The sequence below is a fragment of the Corvus brachyrhynchos genome, unplaced genomic scaffold (genome assembly GCF_000691975.1).
Source record: "Corvus brachyrhynchos isolate BGI_N302 unplaced genomic scaffold, ASM69197v1 scaffold136, whole genome shotgun sequence".
Lineage (NCBI taxonomy): Eukaryota > Metazoa > Chordata > Aves > Passeriformes > Corvidae > Corvus > Corvus brachyrhynchos.
This window is the reverse complement of record NW_008239080.1, coordinates 1,565,290-1,591,500: the sequence shown is the minus strand read 5'-3', so window position 1 is coordinate 1,591,500 and position 26,211 is coordinate 1,565,290. Positions and strand designations below refer to the sequence as shown.

General features: G+C 36.7%; 1 protein-coding gene across 7 annotated transcripts in view; it reads left to right on the top strand.

Moving 5' to 3' along the window:
* Positions 1 to 26,211, top strand: part of COL19A1 (collagen type XIX alpha 1 chain) — a 181,402-nt gene that overhangs the window by 107,957 nt on the left and 47,234 nt on the right. For all 7 annotated transcript variants that reach the window (XM_017739315.1, XM_017739316.1, XM_017739312.1 and 4 more), the window contains 3 exons: positions 1,445 to 1,492; positions 15,191 to 15,244; positions 22,936 to 22,989. In XM_017739315.1, coding sequence (XP_017594804.1) covers positions 1,445 to 1,492; positions 15,191 to 15,244; positions 22,936 to 22,989 — 156 coding nt within the window. The remainder of the gene's footprint in view (positions 1 to 1,444; positions 1,493 to 15,190; positions 15,245 to 22,935; positions 22,990 to 26,211) is intronic.

Below are 26,211 nucleotides of genomic sequence, written 5' to 3'. Positions count from 1 at the left end.
AACTGAAATGATAGGAGAAATACCTATAGTGAAATACTGTCTGATATATTTTTTAGCTTCAGTGTTTGAAAGTGGAGAAATGATAGGAATGGAAGAGCTCTTGAAGTGACTACTTCTTTTTAAAATTGAAGACAAACTACATTCTAATCAACTTAAAACATTACTTGAAGATATATGAGCTAGTAGATTTGGAAGGCCTACTTACTTTCTCAAGTTTATCTTGCAAATTAGAGATCATAAACGAACTTCTTAAATTCATTTCTAGATATCGGGTACTTTTAAAAATCATGATTGTCAGGGCGCCTCAGTTCACCCTTATTGGGTCAACAAATATGTGTAATTGATTCTAAAGAAGGAGATTGGATTTGACCAAAGATGTAACTCAAGCAGAAGCAATACACAAGTCTGAGTAATTTTAAAGATTTTAAAATGTTAGTATTTCAAATTCTTAAATAAACAAAATGTAAGTTCTTTAATTTTGTGATACCCTGTCACAACACACAATATTACATGCAAGGCTTTTTTTTTTTAATTATACAATGCAGAACTGTTACATATTCTTTGCTGATTACATTGAAAATTATTTCACATTTCTTGTTGCTATAATGGAAATTGGATTGCTTCCTCAAAGTAATTTTTTTTAATTGTGTTCCAAGGTGACTCATGAAGTAAAGGGGGAGTGGGGGGGAATGACTGTTCTAGGTTTTTCTGAGATGTTATGTGAAGGCTTTATGATTATACTGTACATTAATCAGATATAAAATTCAAGCCCCATAGCATCAGAAGTGGTCTGTAATTTGGTGTGTGACTGAAAAAGGCAGATCCTTGCACTGAGTTCAGAAGGAAGGCTCACAAGTCAAGGATATATTCAAAACACTCAAAGCTTCTGAGCCTGTTCAGGAGAGAGAGAGGGAGAAAAGAGGCACTGAAGTGTTTTGAAAAGCCGAGCCAGACATGCAGAGGAAGCAGCACAGGGCTGGTTCTTAGGATATAGCGAGCATAAGGCCTTCTGCTATATTTAGTTCCCTTTCCCTGCCTTCCCCTCCCCCTTCAGTGCCTATATTTGAATTTGAGTTGTAGAGCAAGTTGTCTTTCATTTAAAATAACTTTATTTCATTTTTTTTATGGCATCCTAACTTAAAAAGATAAATCACTTTTCAATTAATTTTGTAGTTAAATATAACTATGCTTAATTAGTGCTGACTTACCTCTTCTTTTCCAAAGGATTCAGTCTTTGTATGATGGAATGTGAATAATAATTATTGTGTTTCTTCTTGCACCTTAATATAACATTGAAGGAATCGTTACAAATAGCCAATTCTTATTGTTAGAAATAAATGCCTTGTCTTGCCATCTGGATCTTTGGATAAGTCTTACTTCTGTAGAAAAATAGAGGATGAAAATAGCACTGAATGTTATAATTGTTTAATGTTTGTATTTTCAGGGTTTGCTGGAGGGTCCCCAAGGTCCACCTGGCAAAGAAGGTCAAAGGGTGAGTAAACTTGGCGAACAACTGGTGAGTGTGCTAACAGCTTGATGTGCGACTTCTGCCTAAGCACTAATAAAAAATGGTAAGGTAGCAGCTGAGTATGAAGCATGCTGACAACAAACTGAGCCCTGACACTTGAGGTTTCCCTTCAGTTGAAGGAGATTTAACAATTTCAACCATCTAAAGTGTTTTAATGATTGGCAGCACAGATGCATTGTATTGTGTTTTGTGCAGTGTGCTTCTGCTGTAATTTTAACAGATTTCATTTTTTAGCAGGGATGAACTATACCTTACAACATCTAAGATATATAAAGATATTAATTTAGAGTCATTACCTAAAATATTAACAGAAACCAGTACTACTGACCCTGGTCTTTTAGATGCTATTATGCAAGTGTCAGCGCCTAACATACACGTACAAAAAGATATCATACAGTACCGGGGGTGGGGGGCAGTATTTGCCAAATACCTGAAATAAACCTTTGGTTATTCAGAATTTTAATATAATTAAGTAATTGACTGGTTTCTCCATGTTTTGTTTTTATTTTCCCTGACTTATAGAATTTGATAATTCATTAGAATAGATAACAAATACACTATGATGGTGGTATCACAAGAATTAATTCAGTTTTTATAAAATTATAATCTAGTATGTTCCTAAAAGTTCTGGAAGATATTAAGACTCAAGCATTTCAATATTTTTACGAACTAAGTGTGTGCCCAGTCTGCAGTTTTGAAGTTGGGTCTCAATAATTCTTGGTTTATTTAGGCATCTTGATATTCAACATCTCAATTAAAATATCTGAAGTAAAAGGATTTAGTGTTTCTCATCATTGAACTTAGTAAACCACAGTGAATTTTTAAAGGCTAATTTAATGATTCCAATAATAGTAATAAAACTAACAGAAGACTAGTTCTTGAACAAAATGAGTAATGATGTGTAGGCCCCAAAGTTATGTTTTGTGTTGGTTTTTAAGTCTTAAAAATAGTACTAAATTCCATTTAAGTTGAACATGAAGATATGAAAGCTGGGTTTATTTATGTTTCTCGCTAAGGATTGAGAACTTGTTCAGAAAAAGTCAGTGTAGTAATGGAGAATTCAAAGTTGTGTGATGATATGTTATTAAAGTGTATTTACTAGCATATTAACATCCTTATTAAGGATTTTATAATTACTATGACTATTATGGTTAGGCAATTAACTATATAGGATACTGTGAAAAGATATTCATATTCAATTTTAGCATATTTTAGAGTTGTTCTGTGGAGTACTGAATCTGCAAAAAGACATACTTCTCCTTTAGGAACAGTTATAAATATTCCTGTGTTTTAGAAACTTCACTCTTGGAACTTCTTCATTTTTTTTTAATGCAAAAATTCAGAGTTAACACACTGTATTATATTTAATGGTGGCTAAATGGATTTGGAAGTGCTTTTTAATTTTTTTCCATTTTGCAATATGAATTAGTGGGTTGATGCATTCATCACAGACATTTTCCTACTCACACATAAAATTGAGCTGCTGCCACCCTCCAGCCTCCATAAAAGCAGGAGCACTGATGGTTTTGTAATCTTGCTATGCACACAGTTGCCTTGAGCCAAACAATGGCAACAGCAGACTGTGGAGTCTCAACATCTGTCTTTATCTTTCTACCAGTGAGATGCTCACAACAATACTCCTTCTGCTGGCCTCTCCCGCCCAAGCACTAAGAACATTGTTGGCAGTCTTAATTCAACTCCATGTGCTTTTGCATTTCCAATACATTTAATTACACAATAACATACCATTTGGAACAAGATCTCTGCTCTGTTTAATGACAAACAGGACGGTGCACATCTAATGGCTATTAAATGCTCCTTTTTATTCAATTATAGATGTCATGTTCCTCTGTTCTACTTTCAGCAGATCCTCCAAATCTTTCACATTATATGAAGTTATTGCTTTTCTCATGGGCTGTCTCTCGAAGATTAAAACACATTATTGAGTGTGTAACTAGCTAATAATTTTTTTTCTGACGTACTGTTCAGACCGAAAAGTGATATTGTGTCCATTCTGAAGACTAGAACTTTAACATTTTAGGGGAAAAAGAACCCTCCAGAAACACCTAAAAGTATCTATTCTATTTGGATGCCACACTTGGAGAACATGAACTTTTTTTTTAAATTGCCATTCATACTGTTCTTGCCATATTCAAGATTTAAATTTCCACCTACATCAGGAGCATTTTTAAGTGTTCAGCTCCTCTGAAAGTTCAACTCCTCTTAGATTAATAAGGAGTTGAGAGGAGAATCATAAAGTGTGTAATTTACCTCAGAATACACATTGAAGCAAGGTATAAGGAACTGAGAAAAATTAACTGTGCTAATGGTGATATTGAAGAAACATGTAGAAGGTTCAGGTTAGAGCTAGTGACAGGTAAATGGCAATAGAAAATGAGTATAAAGGCAAGAAAAACAGCATGCATTTTCATTTTCAGAGTGTTTTAAGTGAAGTTTCATTATATCAACCCAGACCAGAGTTTAATATTAGAACTAATAAGAAATACCAAAGGTGCCCTGTCCCAGAGCGGGCACCCATCTATCCTGCATTCTCTTAAGAGGAAACTAGGAAAATTGTACCCCTATTGAGAGGAATAAGTCTGAGTAGAAGTATTTCTTTCACCTCACTGGAATAATCCGCAAATAAAATTACATCATAAAAATACATATAAAGATTATTATAGAAATAGAATAAGTTTAGTTATTATTATAATAAACATAAAGGTAACTGAACTGTAGTTTTTGAGTCCAAAGTTATGTCAACCTTAAAATGCTTATTGACATATACATCAAAGTGGCTTAGAAATACAAATTTACATCATTACTTAATTTAGAGGATGTCAATGGTTTATTTATTTCAAGTGTAAAGGGGGATCAATACATTTTTTTCAGATAAGGTGGTAACAGCTTTTGTCTGATAGATGCACTGTAGAAGGAGTTACCTGGTGTCATTTGAGCCCATGCATGATTATTAAAATACTGAATATGTCATTTTATGTGTCTTTGATATATTATACTGTATATATAATATAGTAATACAGTATATTACTACAATATGGTCACACTGGGTTATGATCTTGCTCCCACATCAAAAAGCAGTTTAGGTTCTTACTTGTTTGAATGATGGTCAGCAATGGAAATTGATGACAGAAGTGTGTGAAATATCTTCTATCTTAGTCTCCCTGGATGCCTTCCAGATAGCCTAAAGAATAAAAAGGTTTGCAGAAAGCAGTACATTAGTGTGATATGTTTACAGAAATGTAGTGTGGGGACATCATTCAGAAGGAGAGATGAAGCCCTGAAAGTTCTTTGACTAGTTCTGCGCAGCATTAAAGGACTTTGTATCAGGATGCATGTCCTATTTTTTGGCTTTATTTAAAAGAAAATTGCAAACATGCTAAAAATTTGAAGTAATGCAGTCATGAAGAACAATTATTGTGATGATAAATAAAAATTGGATTCATAAGCATATTACTTCTCTCATACTGCTCTAGTAGCAAAATGCATAAATATTTCTTTTCTGAATAAACAAATAGATTAATAGTCTAGCATTTACCAAGAGTGTCAGTTGTGTTTTTAAGAGTAAACTCACAAGTTCCTATTCTTTCCTCACTTATTGTGACACCTTTCCCTCTCACCTCTTTTGTTATCTCTTCTCATTGTGCATGTGGCTGTCTTATACTGGAGAGGACAGCAACCTTCATGAGCAATGAGGTAGTACAAATAATGATCTTCAGACTTACATAGCTTGTTTCCTTTGCACAGCACTAAAAAGAGAGGAACAGAGTTTCAAGATCAAGTGAAGGAATTTGCTTTCAGTTTTGCATGGTTTACTACTGCGCTTCATCTACAGAAAAGCAACTACCTAGAATTTTCAGTAGCTTTACAAAAAATATTCAATATTTTTTACTCTGAAGGCAAAAGTAATTGTCACAGCAGAAGACATCATAACCTGGTTACATCACAACCTGGCCATATTCAGAGAGCACACAGTGAACTTATTTCTGATTCCTCAGTCAACCTGAGACTTATATAATACTCATTTAAAGGGTATCTGTGCTGTGATAATGTCATCAGGGAATGCAGTTAAATTTTGTATAAGCATGTATAAGCTCTTTATGTTTCTCCTTTTACCAAGATACCCAATGTCATCCATATTTGTTAGTCATTGTGTTTTCCTGTGGGCTCAAGGAGTCCTCAAACATTTGCTTCTCTTAAAAAAGGCTAGTGTTTCCTCCTGCTCTACAAGTAGTGACTTTTTATAATTTTTTTAGGGATTTTTATCCTCAAAGAAGTTATTTGTGTTAGACATGAGACCTTACTCAGGAGGAGCTTTTGGGTTTAGTTCTGGTCACTGAAAGAAATGGGCCAGTAGAAACAGCTACTCATTCCTTTTCCCTCATTCCAGCATGAGAAATACTAGACCACTCTGTGGGCAGGCATTACGTTCATCCATAATTTTTCAGTGTCCTTCACGTTGGCTTAAGGCATGTTACTGCTGCAGCAACTTGATACTATTACGCAACTGCTCAGAATGACATCAGGAGCTTCAGAAGGTAATTACACATTACTCAGAAAAGTCCCTGGTCCAATATTACCGACCCACAAAAAATAGTAAGATTGACTACTAACCTAGCATTGCACAGAATTTAAACCACAGGGGACAACTACGCCATCTTCCTGGATCCCTGTGTTGTGCAGAACTATTATTTTTCTCAATAATCCTGCACTTTCTAGGTAAGCACATCTTTTGCAGAAGTCTAGTTTCCACTTGAAAGAACATTAACAACAGACTGTTTGCAAGTCTCCTTGATTCCTTTCTTCCAGTGTTTCTTGTCAATCTTACATTTCAAAATATGTATTTTATTTTACACTGGGCATGTAGCTAATCCTCCATTAGCCTCCAGTAAATGGGCTTTTTGAATGTCATTTTATATTGAAGAGGTATTTAGAGTTTTTTCTCTATAATCAAGTCACCATTCCATTAATTTTTGAAAAAAATTCAACTAGGGGCCTTCAGCTCCCATGCAAAGAATTTTCCAAAGTCATCAAATAATTTTGTCATTTTGCTGTGTATCCTTAAAAATTTCTACTACCTATAGTTTACAGGTTGCATGGAGCTTTCCAGACTCTGCCTTTACTGTGTTAAATGCAATGAAGTTTATATTTCCAAATTAAAATTCCAAATGTTTTGGAAAGTAATGCTTAATTTCAGCTGGATATCTTTGTAGCAGGGATTGTCCCTGAACTTGATGTTATAAATACTATTTTTTTCTGAAAATGATTCAATTTTTAAAATATAATGCTTCAGTGAATTCCAAAAATTTTCTTAATGCGAAGGATCAAGGCAATTTTGTTAGACAACTATACTGTGAAATCTAGACAGGGTGATTTTGTATTCTCAGCTGGCCTATAGAAGAGCCAGGCCCAGCATGCAGCTAAAATACACAGCAGTTTGTGCAGCAGTTTCTGCTTCTTTATGATTCTCTTGATGCCTTCTTGAGCTCCTGAGCACTTTTTTTGTGATTTGGACACTTCTGGGAAGCCTCTGAGGATACTGAGGATGCCTGTTGTTTCCAGGTGAGGCTAAGGTAAGGGTAGCTCTAGCAGCTTCTAGCAAACTCTGCCAGCTGTCCTTGAGCAGCGGGTGCTGCAGCAGTGAGGTCAGGCCCCTTCTGGCCTGTGCTGGATGAGGACTCTGCAAGAGCAATTTCTGCAGCCGTGACACAAGCAGCCAGTAGATGCAGCAGGTGGCACAGCAGTTCATGCAGAAGGGCACAAAGAAGAGGCCAGCAAACTTTCTCTGTCCAGCATGCATGTATTTAGAGATGGTGGTCACAAGGCACAGGACCCAAGCGCTACTGAAGGAGCACTGACAGCTGTTTGCTGTCAGACTTTTGTACCCAGATGAAGGACACAGCTGTCTAAGTCCATAGGGCCTCACACACTACAATCCTCTCTTGATTATTTTGAATGGTCATGGTGACTGGGAGAGACTCCTGAAGACTGGAAAAGAGCAAATATCACTTCTATCTTCACAAAGGAAGGTGCAGATAACTACAGGCCTATAGGCTTCACATCAACCCTGGGAATGTGAAAGAGGAAATCTTCCTGGAAACCATTTCCAAACACGTGGAGGACAAGAAGGTGGTTGGGATAGTCTGTATGGATTTCTGAAAGGGAAATTTTTCTTGAACAAGTACATTGCTTTCTACTATGATGTGACTAGCTAGGTGGATGAGAGGTGAGCAGTGGATGTCAACCTCAGCTTTAGCAAAGACTTTGACATTATCTCTCATAATTTTATCTTGTCAACTTCATAGACAAGCAGACAAAGTACAGGTTAGATGGGTGGATGGTGAGGTGGATTGAAAAACAGAGTCCAGAGGTTTGTCATTTATAGCACAATGTCCAGTTGGAGACAAGTCACTAGTGGTGTGTCCCACGGTTACTACTAGAGCTAGTACTGCCCAGTGTCCTCATTGACCCCCTGGACAATGGGGAGGAATGTAGCAGAGAACTGGGGCAGGAGAAACCACATGAAGTTCAACAAGAACAAATGCAAAATTCAGCATCTAGGGAGGAATAACCCCAGATATCAGCATACACTGGAAACAAACTGTCTGGAAGAAAGTTTTGTGTAGAAGAACTCTTTGGACAATACGCAGACCATGAGCCAGCAGTGCATTCTTGTGGCATAAAAAGGCCAATGATATCCCGGCCTGCATTTGAAAGGGCATTGCTAGCAGGTCAGGGGAGATATCCATCCTTCCCCTTTGCTCAGCGCTGGTGAGACCACCTCAAGAAAGATGCCGACTTCCTGAGGGGGATCTAGCACAGGGCCACAAGGTGCAACTGGAGAAGCTTTCATGGAAGCAGAGCCTGAGAGAGCTGGGACTCTTCAGTCTGGAGAAGGCTCAGTGGAAATCTAATCAGTGTGTAAGTACCTGATGTGAGGGAATAAAGAAGAGGAAGATACATTCAGTATTACCTCAGTAGCAGCTGGTGACAGGACAAGAGGCAATAGGCAAAAAATTAGAAAAAAAAACAAACAGAAAATTCTGTCTGAACACAAGAAAGCACTTTCTTACTATGAAGTTCATCAAACACTGATGCAGCTTGCCCAGAGAGGTTGTGGAGCCTCCATCTGTGCAGATACTCAAAAGCTAAGTAGACACAGTCCTGGACAATTGATCCTGCTTGAAGACTGGGATTATACTAAGTGATCTCAAGAGTTTCCTCCAAGCCAGACAATTCTGTGGTTTTTATTTGACTAGCTCTAGCTTATTCTCAGCATAGCTGCCAACAACTTCATTTCTATGGATTAATAAGATTTTTTAAAAGTCTTTTATTTTTCCATCATGGTGGTTTTCCTGGTTCCAGTGGTGAATTGGGTTCAAGCATTTACAAATCTTTCCACAATATCACAGCCGTATTCTTGACTCTGTGTTTCTTGGGATGTTGCAGATGTCCTGAAGTAAATATTTTAAAAGAACTTCCTTATTTCCAATAGTTGTGTTTATAATACCAAATACTTCACTTAAGAGGAAGCTATTTTAGCATTATCTTAGTAATAGATTAAACATGTCATAAAACTGAGAGTCTGTTGTCATATCTAGTATTTCATCACTGTTTTCACTAAAATTACATGTTTTAGTGGAATTGCAAATTGGGACCTTGTGGAATTGCAGTATTTGCCTTACGTTAATAATCAGTTTACTCTCTGAGATTACAAATTTTTCTAATCAAGCATGAATAAAGTTATTTTGACAAAGTGGAAAATCTTCATAAATAAATAGATGAAGAGCTGTTAGATTTTCTTACCATAATTATTTAGAGTGGCATCAAAATTAAATTCAGATTGCATTTATCTGAATTATAGAACTTAAATATTTCTTTGACATTTTTGTTTTGTAGTTCAGTGAGTAAACGTTGTACTTAACCAATTATAAAACAAATTTACAGAGCAATGATAACGTTTGCATTGCAGGTTAGCCTCCTGGCACAATGCAAAATGTTTTCTTCACAGCTAGAGCTCTGGAGTTTTGGAATCTCTTTTAATCTTCTCAATCCTACTTGACTTTAATGTAAGTTATTTTAAAACATGCAAAGTTCCAATCTGATTTCCTCTTTAAGTTGGAGTTCTGTATGTTCCTTCACTCTGACATTTAATAGTCCAAAAATGCTTAACGTATAACAGTTTTTTCCCCTGGATGTTTCTACCTTGAAGTACATATCCAGTAAAATAGGATACAGCTTAAAAATATTTCCTTTTCCCACTTTGGCATTTAAAAATGGAATGAAAACGTTGTAATTTAGAATGCTAAAGACAGATTTGTCAAATAGAAAAGTTCTGGGTTTTTTCCCTTGTTAATTTCCACTGTAGAAATTAAAATCTTACTTTTAATGGTATAGCAGAAATGGTTTAGATTTTAAGAGGCTCATTTAGAATTTTCAGACTTTCTTTCAAGTACTCTATTACTAATACTTCTTTTGATGTCTTTTAGCAAAAGGTATAGACTCATGAGAGAATAAGAATTTATTTCTCATAGTTAAAAACTAAGGTATAAATTACCTAAATATAGTTGAAAGTTATTTCTTTGAGTGATTTTGAATTAAAATTGAGCTTTTATGGATACACTTGAAAAATTGTGATGGATTTTTTCTAGCGATTTGTTGGCAAAATAGGTTGTGGCATTCGACTTCTCAGCACTGCTCTGCCTGTTTAAGGACCTTTTTTTTGTTTGTTAAATGCACTTGAATTTTATGTAATCTGGCTAGGGATTCCCTTTTAGCATTTTATTAATGTCACAATGAAGAAGCTAGAGATTTTGTAAATAATTCCTAAAATTATTTTGGAAACCCAAGATTGAGTGCAGGAGTGCATCTGCATTAATGAGGAGCTCACTACTGACTTTTGTCCCAAAACAGGGGATTAGGTTCTGTGTGCTCTATTCTTCTCTGACCCATGTTTCTGTGAAAGGTTTTAGTGCGATATGAGGAACAGACTTGCAATTGATTTCTGCAAACAGCTTAATTTCTTGCCTTCTGGCCTTATTTCCTGTGATTTTGTTCAGGTTTAACATTTAATATAGAGGTTAATTTGTAATATACTGGTTACCATAATGTGTCCTCAAGGCCAAAGTTAATAGGATTGAAGAAGTAAATTCAAGTCGTAACACTGTATTACTGAAGTTGAAAGGTTTCGTTGTCTGCAGCATAGATTTTCTATTTAGGGGAGAGAATATCCCAACTCTTGCTGCAATCTGAGTTAGTGTAGGCCCTGGAACTTTTCTGGCTGCTTGGTGGCAACTTTGGGCATCTGGAGAAACTGTTTTTTAGCTGCCCAGAACTCCACTCCTGTGGCTGCGCTTAGATACCCAAAGCGCTGGCAGGCATCTGTGGGTTAGGCACTCTGAGACCAGGGCCTTTCCTCTCCACCCACCTCCTCTTTTGGTTATATCTGTGCCTTTGTCAGTCCGGTTTTGAGGATTAACCAAGAGAATCATGGTTAACTTGGCAAACAAATTCCATAAACCTCATTCATTTTGCATAACAACTACAGTAGTTAAGGTTTTAAAGCCCAGATATCTACTTTCCCTAGAACTAATACCTGTTTTGAAATGTGATGATGTGTTTCAAGAACCACTAATTAGCACTTTCCCTTGAAAATTCACGTGGACTTATTCTAAGAACTTTTGCCTTCACACTCAAGTGTAGATTCTTTAAATTATTAATTCCATAAATCATGTCTGTTCGTACATAACTGCTTGATTTTATCCTTAAATAATCCACAGCTTATTTTTAAACACTAGGGTTAGAGATCTTACTCCTCTAAAGTTAGAGAGATGTGAATAGATGGATAGGGCATGATACAGCAGTGGGTTACAATACAGATTTTGAATTCTTGCACTGTGTGTTGGACCTGCAGCAGTGCCCAGGGGCAGCAGTCAGAACCAGAGCACAAAGCCTATGGAAGGATGGCCAGAGCCTCTCTTCTGAACTGCTCTCCATCTCATGTCAGGCAAAGCTCATCAAGTCATTTCAATTCACAGAAGGCGTGAAGGAAGAGAGGAATAAAGAATGCAGCTGACCATGTACTTCAGCTAGGCACTCAGATGGGTTTCCTGAAGCACATAATTTCTCATTTACTTTATTTTTAGTATTTTATCTTTTTTTGCCCCTAACCAAGCAGTTGTTATTTGAATGATTTGTTATTTGAATATTCTAGCTGAAGTCTGTCCTTTGGGAAAGGGGAAAGTAGCCTGCTGTACAAATTAGCTGGGGTCAGGCATTTCAGGGGTGAAGGGGACAGCATACAATATCAGTAACATTTAGAAAACTTCTTTTCACATTGATTGCTGGCAAAAATATATGCAGCACAAAGGAAATAACCAGCAGCTGTTTTGGTCTTCTTCAGATATTCTAAGTAGCATTAGACAACTTGTTGACACCATATATCATTTTTAAGTTAATGTAGGTGGTATTGCATTTTTTATTTAGTTAAAGGAACAATGTGATGCCTAGGACATTTACTTAAATTTGAGTGGTTTTATAACCTCAATATTTGCTTAGTGATCTCAGCTAAATAAGGTAACAGGTCCCTGTGTGGGCTGTCAGCCCTCTGCACAGCAGTGTGGTACTGAGTATGGCTCTCAAGGAGCTGCCACAGCCCACTGCTGAGCAGGAGATGGGAACTGTGGCTCTCTGCTAAGCCCACGCTACAAACCAGAGAGGACACTGAGATGTTTTTCACTTCTTTGTTGCCAGAAGGATGACTCTAAAATCAAGATGTAAATATTTAGTCATGGTCTGGCTCATGGTCTGCTCAAGGCAATATCATAATGGGCTTGTCAAAAGCATTCTTCTAATTGTTTTAATTGCCCTAAACAAAAATACAAACTAATTTTTTCTGCTTGCACTGTTACTATAGTATATATTTTATTTTTTTCCTGATGATGCTGAGAAGTCATAGAGAAGCAGGAGTGCTGACAAGCAGGCAGAGCTTTGGGTATTCCTACCATCGAAGTCTCTGTATCTGAGAGGCATTGCTGAAAGATAGTGGCCTTTCATATATTTCTGTATTAAATTTAAAACACCAGACAGTTTATAAAGGTGCTCGGAGACAAAAAAAGGACTTTTATTACTCTATAAATAGTGTATGCCTCATACTGCTCTGTGTGGTTGTTTTACATACAACATTGCATAATGGCTAAAAATATAATGATGGGATAAAAAGTGGGGCAAATGTTTCTTCTGTGTTTCACTGGGTATGTGTTCTAGTAATTAATAAATGACAGTGAAAAATAACTACCCCCAATTTTTATATTTTATAACTGTTTTTTCAGAAAGTTCATCAAGTTTTGTCTTTGCTGTCATAAATCACATTTTAGTTCATCTTGTAAACAGAGATAAAATTGCCTTCCCAACATATTCCATGTTTTCCTGTGTAATTAACACCTCGTTCACAGTTGTGTCTGCCAGTCAAAGCCCTGTCTTCTTCATCCTGACACTTCCTTGATACTTTGTTTAGACTGCTATGATTTTAAGTGTCATCCCCAGGATACTTTAAATAAGTTCAAACAGGAAAAGGAAGGTGCTTCAAGAAGTCAACACTGTAGATCTTTATAACTCAGAGGGACTATTTTAAAAGTATGGAGCAATTTATCTTTGTTTATTGCATTATTACCTCTCAATCTGTTTTTCATACTTTCTAAGGGAAGTTTACTGGTTTGTTGTTTTAAAAAAATCAGGAATTATTAGTTTCCATCTGTATTTCCGGACTAGAGATCAGTCCAAAAGTACAGATGTAGAGAACTGCAGTGCCCTTTCCTTGTGCATGTGTGCCTTTCCTGCTGCTGTGCCCTGTCAGGCCAGGCAAGATCCTCATCTGCTCAGTGAACTGCATCAATGAGCTGACCAAAGTCAAAACCTACCCCACCTTAGGCTGGCTGAGTTCCCAGCTCTAGCTGGTCCCAAGGCTGCAGGGACAGTATTACGAGCACAGCAGAGGATGTCTGGGAGCAGGTAGTTAGGGCCAATAGAGTCTTGAGCCCAGCCTGGGCACCTAGCACTGTATTTTGGTTCTAAAAATTTGCCCTTAGCTGCCCTAGTTAGAGCCCTGCATGTGCAAGTACTGGTGGGATTAAACAGCTCAGCACATAACATATGTCTCAGCTAGTTAAGACCCAGGAATTTGGCACTCCAAATATGCTGAGGTGGTTTTGTTTCACGCTGCCCTTAAAACACACTGACTGACTGAGGATATTCATAAAGCTGTGGTGGCAGTGTACATGTTGTATGGCACAACCCAATGGCTGAAACACAGCCACACAACCTTTGTTCTGTTTCTTCTTCAGCTTGAAGTGCTTCGAATACCTACCCCTCTCAGGAGAGTCCCTGGCTTCCAGACAAGAGGTTACCCTGGAGAGCTGCAGGGTGTGAGGGAGAGGGATTTTCCACCCTTACTGACATCATCTTCCCCTCAGCATAGATCAAGATTTATGAAATGTAGAGCATGAGAGTGCTTTCCTACAGATCGGGGCTCTCACCTGGAAATAGCGAAACTGGATTTCACTTTCTGTTCCTGAGAATACTTCTACAGTATTCTGCAGTAATGTGAGACTCACAGTATATGTGAGACTGTTACTTAATAAAATACGGAAGTAGGGACCATAGCCTACAGAAATATCCCTATGTGCTAATTGCGAGCTGTCAGCAAGAATTTTGATTTTTTCACGTTTTAAGCCAAGTTTTCACCAGGACATCTCCCTAGTGCTTGACATTAATTTACATTTGCCATATGCCAGGGGAAAGTTTACTCTTAATGGATATAATACATTTTTTCTTTGCCATTTGCACCTACATATTAGTTGTTCTCAGCTGTTGTTTCTAAAAAATGTGCATCAGATTTCAGCTTGGCAATCAAGATGTTAATTCCTGTAAATTACTTCCATTTTTGTGTTGATCTTCCTAAAAAAAAAAGCATATGTGAAAACAGTTGTTCAAGCAAATTGTACTAAAAAATTGTAATAGTTACATATGCATGGTTACATATGCATGGTAGTTACAGAAACTGAGTGGAAAGCCTCCCTTAAGTAGACTTTTATGGACTTTAAGTTTTAATGCAAATGATTTTGTGTGTGCATTATATATACACATGGTAGTAATTGCACAAAGAAGGTGAATTGTTTTTGCAAATAAATTTCTGGCTTTTGCACTCTTTATCACATCCCAGAGAAGGGTATGGGTGTTTGTTAATTGGGTTATACTGCACATATGTACTGACAGTGCATGTCAGACTTCTGCAGCACAGTTTAACATCCCAAGCTCCAGTGTATTCATACAAACATAATTTCTTTACACCTCATCAAGATACTTTGTTAACAACCATATCAATGTGCACTCATATTTGAGACAAAGCTTCAAAACGTGAAAATAAATGTTACGGGGATGCAAATAGAGTTTGTCATAACTATTAAGAGCAATCCTAGAATGACTCATATTAGATAGTGTTGCAGTGACTGATACAGAGTATTCATTTGGGATGGGTTTTGATTTTTTTTTTGCTAATACATAAGGCAATAAATCTTAACATACTTATTCCAAATCAGTCCCCAACCACAGCATTTATAAATGTCTGTTGTAATTTTTTGTTTCCAGGGGAGACGAGGCAAACCAGGCCTTCCAGGAAAACCGGGGCCACCAGGACCTCCTGTGAGTAACTAACGAGAGGAATGGGAAATTTTCACTCTGTCCTTGCACTTTGTTAACTCTTGAATAGCAGATTACTGGATCATAATTATAGTTGAAAATGATTGATCTGTGTGTACTCTGCTGTATCAAACAGCTACTACAGGTAGCCTTTTGTTACAGCAAAAATAAAAGAACTGGGTCCACAAGTATAAGGGACTACACAGGAGGGAAAGAACAAGATGGAAACATCAGCAGAGGAAGCAGAAATTGGCATTTCAAAGAAAGATTGGCCATGTATGCTTACTGTGAATACTGTGCATTCATTCCCTTTGCAAAATGTGTGATGCTCTGTAGAAGAAGGGATAATTTCTGTCTCAGAGGGGTAATTTGAAAGATGAAGGACTGAGTAAAGCATGTGCCAAGTGTCTGAATGATGGGGAGGATTATACCCAGCACTGGAATGAGCACTCAGCTGTAGTTCAAATGAGTTGACTGAAGAATTAAAAAGATTAAGAAATACATTACTTTATGAAAGGATTTGTAACATGAAGAACTAAAGGGTTTAGCTCAGATCTAAGAGTTTTGGGATTTTTTCTTCTCTTTTTTTTTAAATATAAAGGATTTAAAATTCAAGTCAGGCATGGATGTTTATTGGTCTTCAATGAATGCAGCCTTCTTTTGATAGAGGAAGACTTGGTCATGTTTGTAAAATTCTCTGTATATTGTATTGTAAAAATGCTGTCATGCACAAATACAAAACAGCTATTTGTGGATTAAGTAAACTTCTGATGCTTTACATTCTTAATATAAAACAAAATATTCATAATCCCTTCTTTTTCTTACCTGGATAAAGGCTAGTGGTTTATGCATCTGAACATTTGATTCAGATGCTTCAACCTTGTCTTATATGTAGAGAAGAGAATAATGCCCGGCTGCACGGGATACAATGACTAAAAAGAAACAGATGTCATCTACCCTCATCCAAAACAAAAACTGCATAGATTTCATCAATAATTTTTTCTTGCAAAATGTGTTCAGAAAGAGGAATTTATGATGGAATTCATTTATCCTGCCTAAAACCAAACAGTCAAAAATCCCTCCCTTTCACTCTTCTCCCTTGCATACAGTCAACATTGAAGTCTTGCTTGTTTGGGTCTTTTGCACAGTTCTACTGCTGAAATGGTATTGCAGACTGCAGGAGGCCAAACAGAGGAAAGGAGTGATGCAGAATCTTTCTTAATACAAGTGCCAAATATAACCTTTAAAGGATAAAAAGCAAACCATAGCAGAGGTCAGTGTTAGACCTAATTTACTTAGCTTTTTGTGAGCCAGTAAAAAGCTGTTTCTCTGTTACAGATTTCTGCCATCCTAGATTTGCTGGCAGGTCAGGCTTGTGAAGATGTATGATCCTTGACAGATATACCAGAAATCTTGAGTGGAAGCTAAATTGCGCTTCTATTACTGAGACATATCTCAGATTTTCTTACAGCAAGTGGAAATCTCTGCCAGCATGGCAACGTCACTACAAGGAACTCTGTATTGGGTACTGTAGCCTAGCACTACATAAAGAAAAGCATTCCTCAAGCAGCCATGGCCTAAATATTGGTTAAAAGTATTTGTTTCTGGTATAGCTATCTTGATGCACTCCTCGCTTTGGATACAGCTATACCACCATCTTGTGTTCCTCTTCCAAGGCTGAGAGCAAAACACATAGAAAGGGCATATTCCAAAAGCAGTGATGCCTGCTAACGTACACTGGCAGTATCCCCATATTTCAAGTGTCACAGCTTGTACGCACCAAAAAAACTTCAACGTGATCCATCGTTCTCCCTCTCTTTTTCAAGGCTCAAACCATATTTAGTTTTGCTGTGCTTCCAGTTACCCTTCTCTCCTAATAGTAAGCAGCTTCTTCATGCACATGGATGCATTGCTAGCCTTTACTTTGGCCTTTCCAAAGTGCAACAGAACAGTCACACCTGCAGGGTGGTTGCTGTCATAAGTTTGGCACACACAGGGTATTGACTGAGTATGTAAAATTTAGACTCCAGTATAAATAATCTTTGTTTTTGCTTGATGTTTCAAAAGAATATGAAATTCGTTTTTGAGAAAAAGGAGATTCAGTCATTAATTGTTAGGGTAGCTACAGTATACAGTGTGTGTTTGAAATTAATACATTTACTTTATCAGTTTATGCCATGATGTTAAGTATTTAACTTAGATATTAGAACAGTTAAATTCTCAGTAGTGACAAAAAAAAAGTAAACACAAAAACCGTGAGAAGGAAAGTTCTGCTTCTCTGAGGAAGAAGTTGGTGGACATGATACAATACTCAGGGTATTTATTATAAAGGACAGTCCTATTAACAGTGTGTGCAGATAGAGATTTGTGGGGAAAAGACTGGGGGTAAAATTAAAGAAAACTGGAAAGTTACAAAAATTGCAGTCAGCACACATGCTGTGCTTTCATGTGACAGGAGTGTAAAAGCACCTGCTAGCAGTCAAAAATCTACCTGTCGTATGGCAGCATTTAAGACTTTTCTAACCTACTCTCAATATCTCATAATTTTTCTTTTTCTTCCCTAACCTAATTTCTGGGGATTTTTTTTCAGTAAAATTAATGCTTGGAGTGAGTTTCTAGTCCCTTAACACCATCTGCACAGCTTTGGTTAAAAACCTATATCACTGTCAGAAACAGGTTGATTGGCATCTGGTAATGAAGCTACTCAGTTAAAGTGGGGCTTTCCATGAAATTTCTTCCAGATATCCTTTCTTTTGTGTCATTTTTTCCTTATCCTTTCTTTTATGTTATTTTTTTCCCTTTGGAGCACATCCTGTGCTCACACAAAAGGCAAGGAGTCAATGAGGATTTTTATTGATCAGCTATAAAAAATATTTTGTAAACCTATGGAATATGTTCCCCCTTTGAGTATTTGTTTAAAGGCTATTACATATTATAGACTTTTGAAGTGTTCTTTGATTCCCTTCTGGTTCAAAATTCGTGGTATGCATCCTTGCTGTCTGATGCTGTTTTTGAGTACTGTTCTGTTATTTCAGTACAGGAGTGCCGGGATGTGTTTTCACACCTGTCTCAATCCAGTGCGTAGCAATTTGTGCAGAAGACAAGAATCCAAGTAGAGCAGCAGCTCCCTCTAGTGCATTTTGACCCTTTCTCCACTTTTAAGGTGCCTGGATAGCAGTGGAAAGCTTCTGTTAAACTCACCATTCACTTTGCTCTCACAAGCAGTCTGAAAACTGTGATTGTAAAATTAATATCTCTGTACCCTTCAAATGTATTTTATATATTTGCCTACTTCCATTTTCCTCTAAAGTCTTCTGAAAGAGAGACTGTCATATGCTGTTACCCTGCTTGGCGTGGCTCTTCACTGAAACTGAAATGCTGATTTTATGAAACAAAAAGAATTGCTATGATAATAGGATGCTATGAGGTTGTAAGAAAAGGATTTTGATCAGACTGCAGAACAGAGCTGATTTCTTTCTTCTGCCATAGCTGTTAACAAAAGTCTATATGATTCAGCAACACAGAAGGGGTCCCCAGCAGACCACAGCTTGTTTTGCATTATGTATAACACATTGACTTTCTAGATACTACACCATTTTAAAAGCAAATCACAGAATCACAGAATTAGTAGGATTGGAAGGGATCTCTGTAGATCATCTGATACAACCTCCTTGCTCAAGCAGGGTCATCTGAAAGCACAGGAATGTGTCCAGATGATTCTTGAATCATCTTCCAGCATCATTCTTGCAGCAAGAAAGGCTCCCCCACCTTCCTGAGCAGTCTGTTTCACCATGCTGTCACCCACACCATAATATGTGAAATGTACCTGGCCTTTGTATCCTTGGCCTAAGGATGTACAGGCCCAAGTTTGCACTCTTTACTTAGGCAAAGTACTTTTCTGGTCTTGGGTTGTTGAATTACTATCTCACTCACTTTGTGTAGTGTTCTGTTAAGAGGAGAAAATTTATTTTTCTGTTTGTTCTGCCTGGAAAATAGCTGCCTGATGTCTGTCACTGTTGAGGTTGGGGGTTTATTTATTTATTTACTTTTACCTTAATGTGATTCAGCAGGTATATCTATTTATATAGATGGGTTAGAAGACAGAAGAAAGGAATTTTACTAATTTCTCCATTGAGGGTAAACTTTATCTTTCCTGTCCTAATTTTCTCTGTCTCTACTGGAACTGTTATGACTGGAGGAATTCCATTCCTCAATATCTCCTATTTTAGTGATTTAGTTTGTTTTTAAAATCAAAAGGGTGCTAAGCTAGAGCTGTGCTGCAGACTTGCACCAGTATAACAGCATTCTTTGAGGTGGCTCTGACTTTTCCCCAGCTGCTGTTTGGCAGAAGTGAAATGTTATCAGCATTGGTTTGTAAAGGTAAAGAAACATGAGGACTGCTTGTTCTGGACAAACACAATCTTGTCCAACCTACCTGTGGCAGAGGTGGGAAAGAAACTTAGGGTGTGCTAAATCACAGGCTAGTAAACTGTAATCACAATTATTCATTCTCTCAAACTGATACGGCAAAACCAAGCTATTGTTTTCAACCAATAGATGTAATTTTTGCATTTCACAATTGCTATAGCCCTTGAAGCTCTCACTCAGTTTATCATGTACCTTTGCAAGAGGCTGAACTTCATCTTTTATCTTCTCAAGTATTTTTGCTTGGAAGATGAACTTTGTTTTAGTTTTTAAAGTTTTGTATTAAAATAGGGTTTTATTTCTGTCTGCATTTCATATGATGCAGTAGAGAAGTTCACTTGAACTTCTTCTTTTAATTACATACACTTTTGGTCTTGTGATTCAATACATATGTCAGTGCCACCAAACTAGTTATCTTAAGTAGCCAGCAGTTCACCTTGGAAATTTCATTTCCTCTGCCTTGGGAAATGCTGTCATTCCTCTACCAATATTTTGAAAGCGAGTGAATGTTATCACTTAATTACAATAAAAAAAAAATTAAAGCAAAGATAAATGAAAATTGTCAGTAGCATTTCTGGCTTTCCTGGACTTTCAGCTGCTTCCTAGAAGAAAATACTTACAGGATAGTGTGGGAATGGCTGGCAAAGATTGGTCATATTGCTCGTTTCTATGCATTAAGTTTTTTTATCCGCATCAAAATGTAATTTGTTTCGTATATTATATTGTGGCAGACATCATGCTTTCACCATTCTTTCCATTTGCACTTTGGAATAGTTATACAATATCACACATCTGCCCTGATGAGTTTCACAATGTTTTGCGTTAAAATAAACAGAAAAACAGTGTCTCATTTTAATGGGCAGGCACCAATGTGAAATACAAGGATGAAGTAACTGCACTGAGTCACTTGCAGGCTGTGTTCTCTGAAATGGCCTATTTTTGAGATTCAACCAGTGCAATTTGCTTGTTACCCATTTTATGCATGGACTGTGAGATTGCATAGACTTTTTCAGCAGTCTCATCTTTGCAGAAATGCAGATGAACTATAAAAGTTAAGGGAGGAAAATATATTGTAAACCCCAGTAATTTCACTGTTTGGAGCTATTTCCCTTTAAGCACCTGTGTTTCTGTTCCTTCCTGTCTGTAGAAATAACATCTGAAACCTGTTTGCAATTTTGGAAAACAATCAGGACACATTTTAAGTTCTTTCCTTATTCATACAACTGTACTCTCTGGGCGCTTCACTCCTCTCAATTACACAACTTGATAGTAAATAAGAAAAAGGAAATCCCGCTCAAGTGAGCTTCAAAGTGGCAGATGTGCAAAATTCTCATTCAAAAGCTAGAAACTGCTGGTACAATAATTCTTCAAATGTTGTTAATTTCATTGCTTCTCCACCTTCAAGCCAATGCTGCTGGTTCTTTTTTTTGTCTGTAGAGACTTCAGAGTTGAGTATGCCACTGTATTAGTGTAGTAAAACTGTGGAAGAGAAGAGACTACGGTTTAGGAAGATAAGTCTTGAATAAAAAGATTTTCTGTTGTACACTTGTTTTACTAGTTTTTATCATAGAAAGAATGACGGAACGATGAAATTACTAAATTTATGTCAATTTTTGGAAAACAGAAATACTGAACTGGTAACACAAAGCCTATGGCACAGTCAAGAATGCAACTCAAATGCCTAAAGTTCTCCTTGACTGTCTCAGTCATGGGACAGTTCTGGGGGTTTTTAAGGTTATGTCTGTTTTTCAAAACTGTGGCATGTACAATGTACTTTTCATCTTGTCAAAAATCATTTATTTTATATACAAATAATATCAGAGATTTTGGGGTTGATGGCAGATATGGCATTAAGTTCTTCCTGGGTTGTGTGGCTGCAGCAGTTTCAGTTGTGGACAAACAGTAAAAGAAACATGGTACATGGTGTCAAATGCAAAGGTAGAATAAGTTCTTATTTTTGACTCCTTGCAGGATTTCAGGATCCTGCAGTAATCCTGGGTCAAGGATTCAACATGGCACGTTTACAGTGTTTGAGACATCTAGGCAGTGTCATCATACTTCAGTCCCAGTTCTGGATTGCCAGCTTTAATGTGGATATCAGAGTAAAAATTCTGCCATTAACTTCAGAAATCAGAGTGGAGTGAGATCTCAGTGAAAACATCATGACTATATTGATCTTATTTTTAACATAAATTTGAAGTGACAATTCACTTCAAAATAACATGAATGTAAAAATGTATGGCCTTTTATCTCTTCCAATGTAGGGGAAATGAGGTAGTGAGACACCTGAGGTTTTTCATGTGCCTTCCAAATTTTCCTGATATCCACACTAAGACAAAAGCTGCAGAGGGTGAATTGTAATTATAAAAAGCCCCATAAAAGGAGAGTTGCTTTTGTGCCCTGTGTTACATCCAGGTCAATCAGGCTAAGTGACTTACTTGAATATATTGTAATCTTTTTAATATAGTCAAGTGTTTCTTACAGCCATCATGAGTGGTTGTTGTTCATATTGCATTATGTAAAAGCTCCAACTCAAAGGGAGTAAATGTGCTAGTTTGTAAATTTAATTGAGTCTTAGTACATAAGTTCTTGACTTCTGTGTTCCGCTCCATCTACCAAACTTAAAAATCTCATTGAGGGCATGTTTTTTGGCAGAATATGTCTAAAATTGAGGGATTTAATGTCCAAAAATGTTTTTTCCCGAGCACATTTTTAAGTCTCTGTCCTAAATATTCATTTGAGCAGGAAGTTCCTTTTTCACTGTGGAATTTCTTGATGAAAGTTATGTGTTTAAGTACAAACTTGCAATGCTAATAAAACTAGGAAGTTAATATTCTGGAGAATTCTGGCATTCCTCAATTTCACTTACAGTACTCTCAAATGAAAAATCTATCTGTTTGCTCACATTAGGAACTGCTTCTACATCAGAATTTGTGCTTTGAGTTAGTTGAAGGAGTTTTGAAATGCTGCAGAACAAGAATGTTGTTCATACCAGAAGGGACTTGTTTTAAAATTTTTATGGATTTAAATTCTGTCTTCTCTGACAGACCAATTCACTTGAAAATACGTTGCTGTTTTTCAAAACTCAGAGATTTAAAAACTAACATTCTTCTTCCTCTGTGCAAGAAAAAAGGAAATAATGAAGATACAGAAAATAATTTACTGTGCACTCAAAAATCAAAACTCTTTTACATCCCCACTGCTCTTTAAATACAGATATGCAAACATAAAATTAGTTAAATTAAAATGATGCATATTTTTCCATATAGGGTCCTTCTGGACTAAAAGGAATTCTGGATTCATTGAACAAGCATTATAATGAGGTATGGAGATTTGATTTAATGTCTGTGTGGGTTTATGACTTAGTATGTAAGGTAGAAATTACTACAGTTTTGATCCTTGTGAACCACTTTCTAAATGAATTCAAAAGGTAATTTCTTCCCTACCCCCTTTCTGCATCCCTTTACAGTCTCAGTCCACACTCCTGTCACATACCTGCTATCTTGCTGCCATGTGTCTTGCCTTCCATCCAACTTCTACTCACTTGTTTTTGACTGGTATAACTCAAAAAGGAGATGTTATTGTGAAGCACCAGCTCCCCATTTCTAAACCTAATTGCTCTAAACTGTACTTCATATTTCTTTCTTGACCAACTCTGCCATGAAGAATCATGATTAAAATAGAAATGTAGAGTAAAATAGAATCTAAGAGTAAAATAGAAAGACAAGGAGGCATAATTTTGAAAAGATCTGATAGCAGTCCATGAGAATTGTCCTTATGTTTGTATTATGGACTAATAAAAATATTGTGTTAATTGTAAAACCACCTGCAGCTAAAAGAACTTAATAGAAAAAAGATGTTAAAATTGCATCGGATGATGTTCAGCATGACAGAGCTTTTACATTCTTACTGCAGATATTTCAAACCATTTAGGCTTTGGTAGTGTCTGCCATTATAAAAGAATACAGCAGCTTGCTTAATTGATTTGGGAGTATGTAATCTATCTGATCAGAAAACTATTTCATTCAAAAATTCATGATGCGCTGTTACAGCATTATTTGCCCAGTACAATGGTTAATGTGTGTATCATGAATTAAGTCGTTCAGATCAAGCCTGGAGGACGTTAATTTCTTTTAATATTAGAATGCATAACTTAAAGAGCACATGTATTCGGGGTATTTTTCTTGTATAACATTCCCAGATGAGTGCTAAAATCTTTCCTTGAATAGGGATTCTGGAGTTAAATTCATGTCAAACATACCTTTCCAACTGCTTTTATCACTGAAATGATTCCTCTGTTAATTCTGACATTGAATCCATTCCAAATCAGTATATCACCTTAGAAGCATGTATTAGGAATTAAGCCTAGAGCATTTTTATGCCTACAGACTTAGTTTCTGTATTTGGTCTTGTGCTTCATATGAATGTGTTATAGTTTTATATATTTTGGTTTTCACAATTGGTTTCCTTACCAGTTTCTTTTTCCTGCCAAAGAGCTTTCACTGATACCAGCACTTTTTCCTCTATGGATACCATATTTATTGTAACTCATTCCCCATTCTGCCTTATGAATCTCTTTTATCTTGATAGTCCCTTTAAGGTTAATTCTGCAAGAGGAAATACAGTGGTGATCTTCAGGAAATGACACACATCTGTCTCCAAAAATCACGTATCTTATAATTATAAGACTCTAAGTATTCTTAAGGTGGCTTATATTTCCTAATTAACAATATTCTGGAAAAAATGTAGACCAACTGCTATGTGCCTATAAATTAATCATCTTTTAAATCCTGTACAGCTTACCAACTTTATTCTTCCTTCAGCTGTCTGGTTTGAAGATTTTAATGACTCTGTCATGAGCAATTAACTGTTCAACAAGGAAATGCTGTTTGATTCCGGATGAAAGAGGAGTTGGCTTTCTGATTCAAGTAGAAGGTTCTAAATATGCAAAATTTCTTTAACTAAATACTCAGAGCCTCCTAGAGTCAACTTAAGTCTCCAACTGCTACAACAAACACCTTAGTTCCTATACATTTTATTAAGGGAATGGGATATTCCCATCAAGGACAAGACAAAGAGGTCTTCAAAGAAAAGGACAGCTTCTCTGCTTTGCCATTGATTCACTTAGGCAGGTGTATGCACCAGTAACTTGTCTTTTTCCCATACTGTTACATAGTATGACAAAAGCTGATTCTGTCCACGGCACTTTGGAGACATCAAGCAGTCTTTCACATTCCAGTATTGAATTTGCAGCATGTCTCAGTTATTTGCATTGGTAAAATGATATTTGAGTGATATTCTGAGGGTTTTGAGGTTCCTTACAGCACAGGGAGTGGGGGTGTCATTTTCCATCATTTTATCCCTGTTCTCAAGGATGTCATAAGGTCTTCTTTCGGTTTGCTGTTTGAAGTGTTTACATATTGGCCACATTGTAGTTGTTATAGGTATTTTAGCGCCTTCTTTTTTTCTGAGGATATTAGTATCACTTCTTTGTGTTGGTATTTCTAGGAACCATGGGAAACCGATACCAGGAAATGTGGTGGCTCTTAAGACCCATCATAATTAAGAATATTTTTTCTGTTTCTCTAATTTCTCTGTTTCTTAGCATATCATTTGCAATTTTTCTGATTCGTGTATGGTAATTTCTGATTGCTGTAATAAGTACTGATAGCTGCACAACATATTTAAATAATTTATTGCAACCAGGATTTTTCTGGGTCAGCATCAATCACTTTATCAGGGTGATTTTTAAGGAGGCTGGAGTGCAAGCCTTTAAAAGTGTAATTTACTTGATCCATGTATACAGTGAAAGAGAACACTATAAATACAATTGCTGATTGCAGCAGCAAATTGTGCTGAACAGCAAACCAAGATCAGCAGTCTTTCTTTAATGAAGGTGAGAGGAACCTGCCCAGGATAAGTAGTAGCATTGATCCTTAATGGGGTGGGAGACAGTGCTGCAGCATTGCCTCCCTCATTCTTCCTTTGTGCCTGTTCCTACTAGCGGGTGACTATTTTTATACTCCCTCTTGTTATGTCTTTTGTGCTTTCAGCGTAAATGAGATGCTTTGCATGAGTTCGATAAACGCATTTTGTTCTCTTCTTTTTGCCAAGAAATTAGTTCTGCCCTGTACTGTGTGTTACATTCCTTCAGAGATGGATAAATGATGCCTCATGATTTGCATTTATATACTCTCAGACCTCTGTAGTCCTTTGCTTGGTCTTTCAAGGCCTCTGTTTGTCATCCTTCTTACTTATCAGTTTTCCATACGTATATATAAGGTCATTTAGCCAAAGTTGCTTCTAAATATCTTTGGAAAGGGCATACAGATCAGTTTAATCTAAAATGTTCTCCAACACATAAAAATAAAAAATTAAACTAGAAGACAAAAAAATTGAAACTACAACATAATCTGGTCAGGAAATATTTCAGAATCATTATAATTCTTACTAATTTTAGATTATTCTGGGATAATTCATTATTAATTTTCTAAGATTTTTTTTTTACTCTGGTGTATTTTACATGCAAGAGCAAATTACCTGTA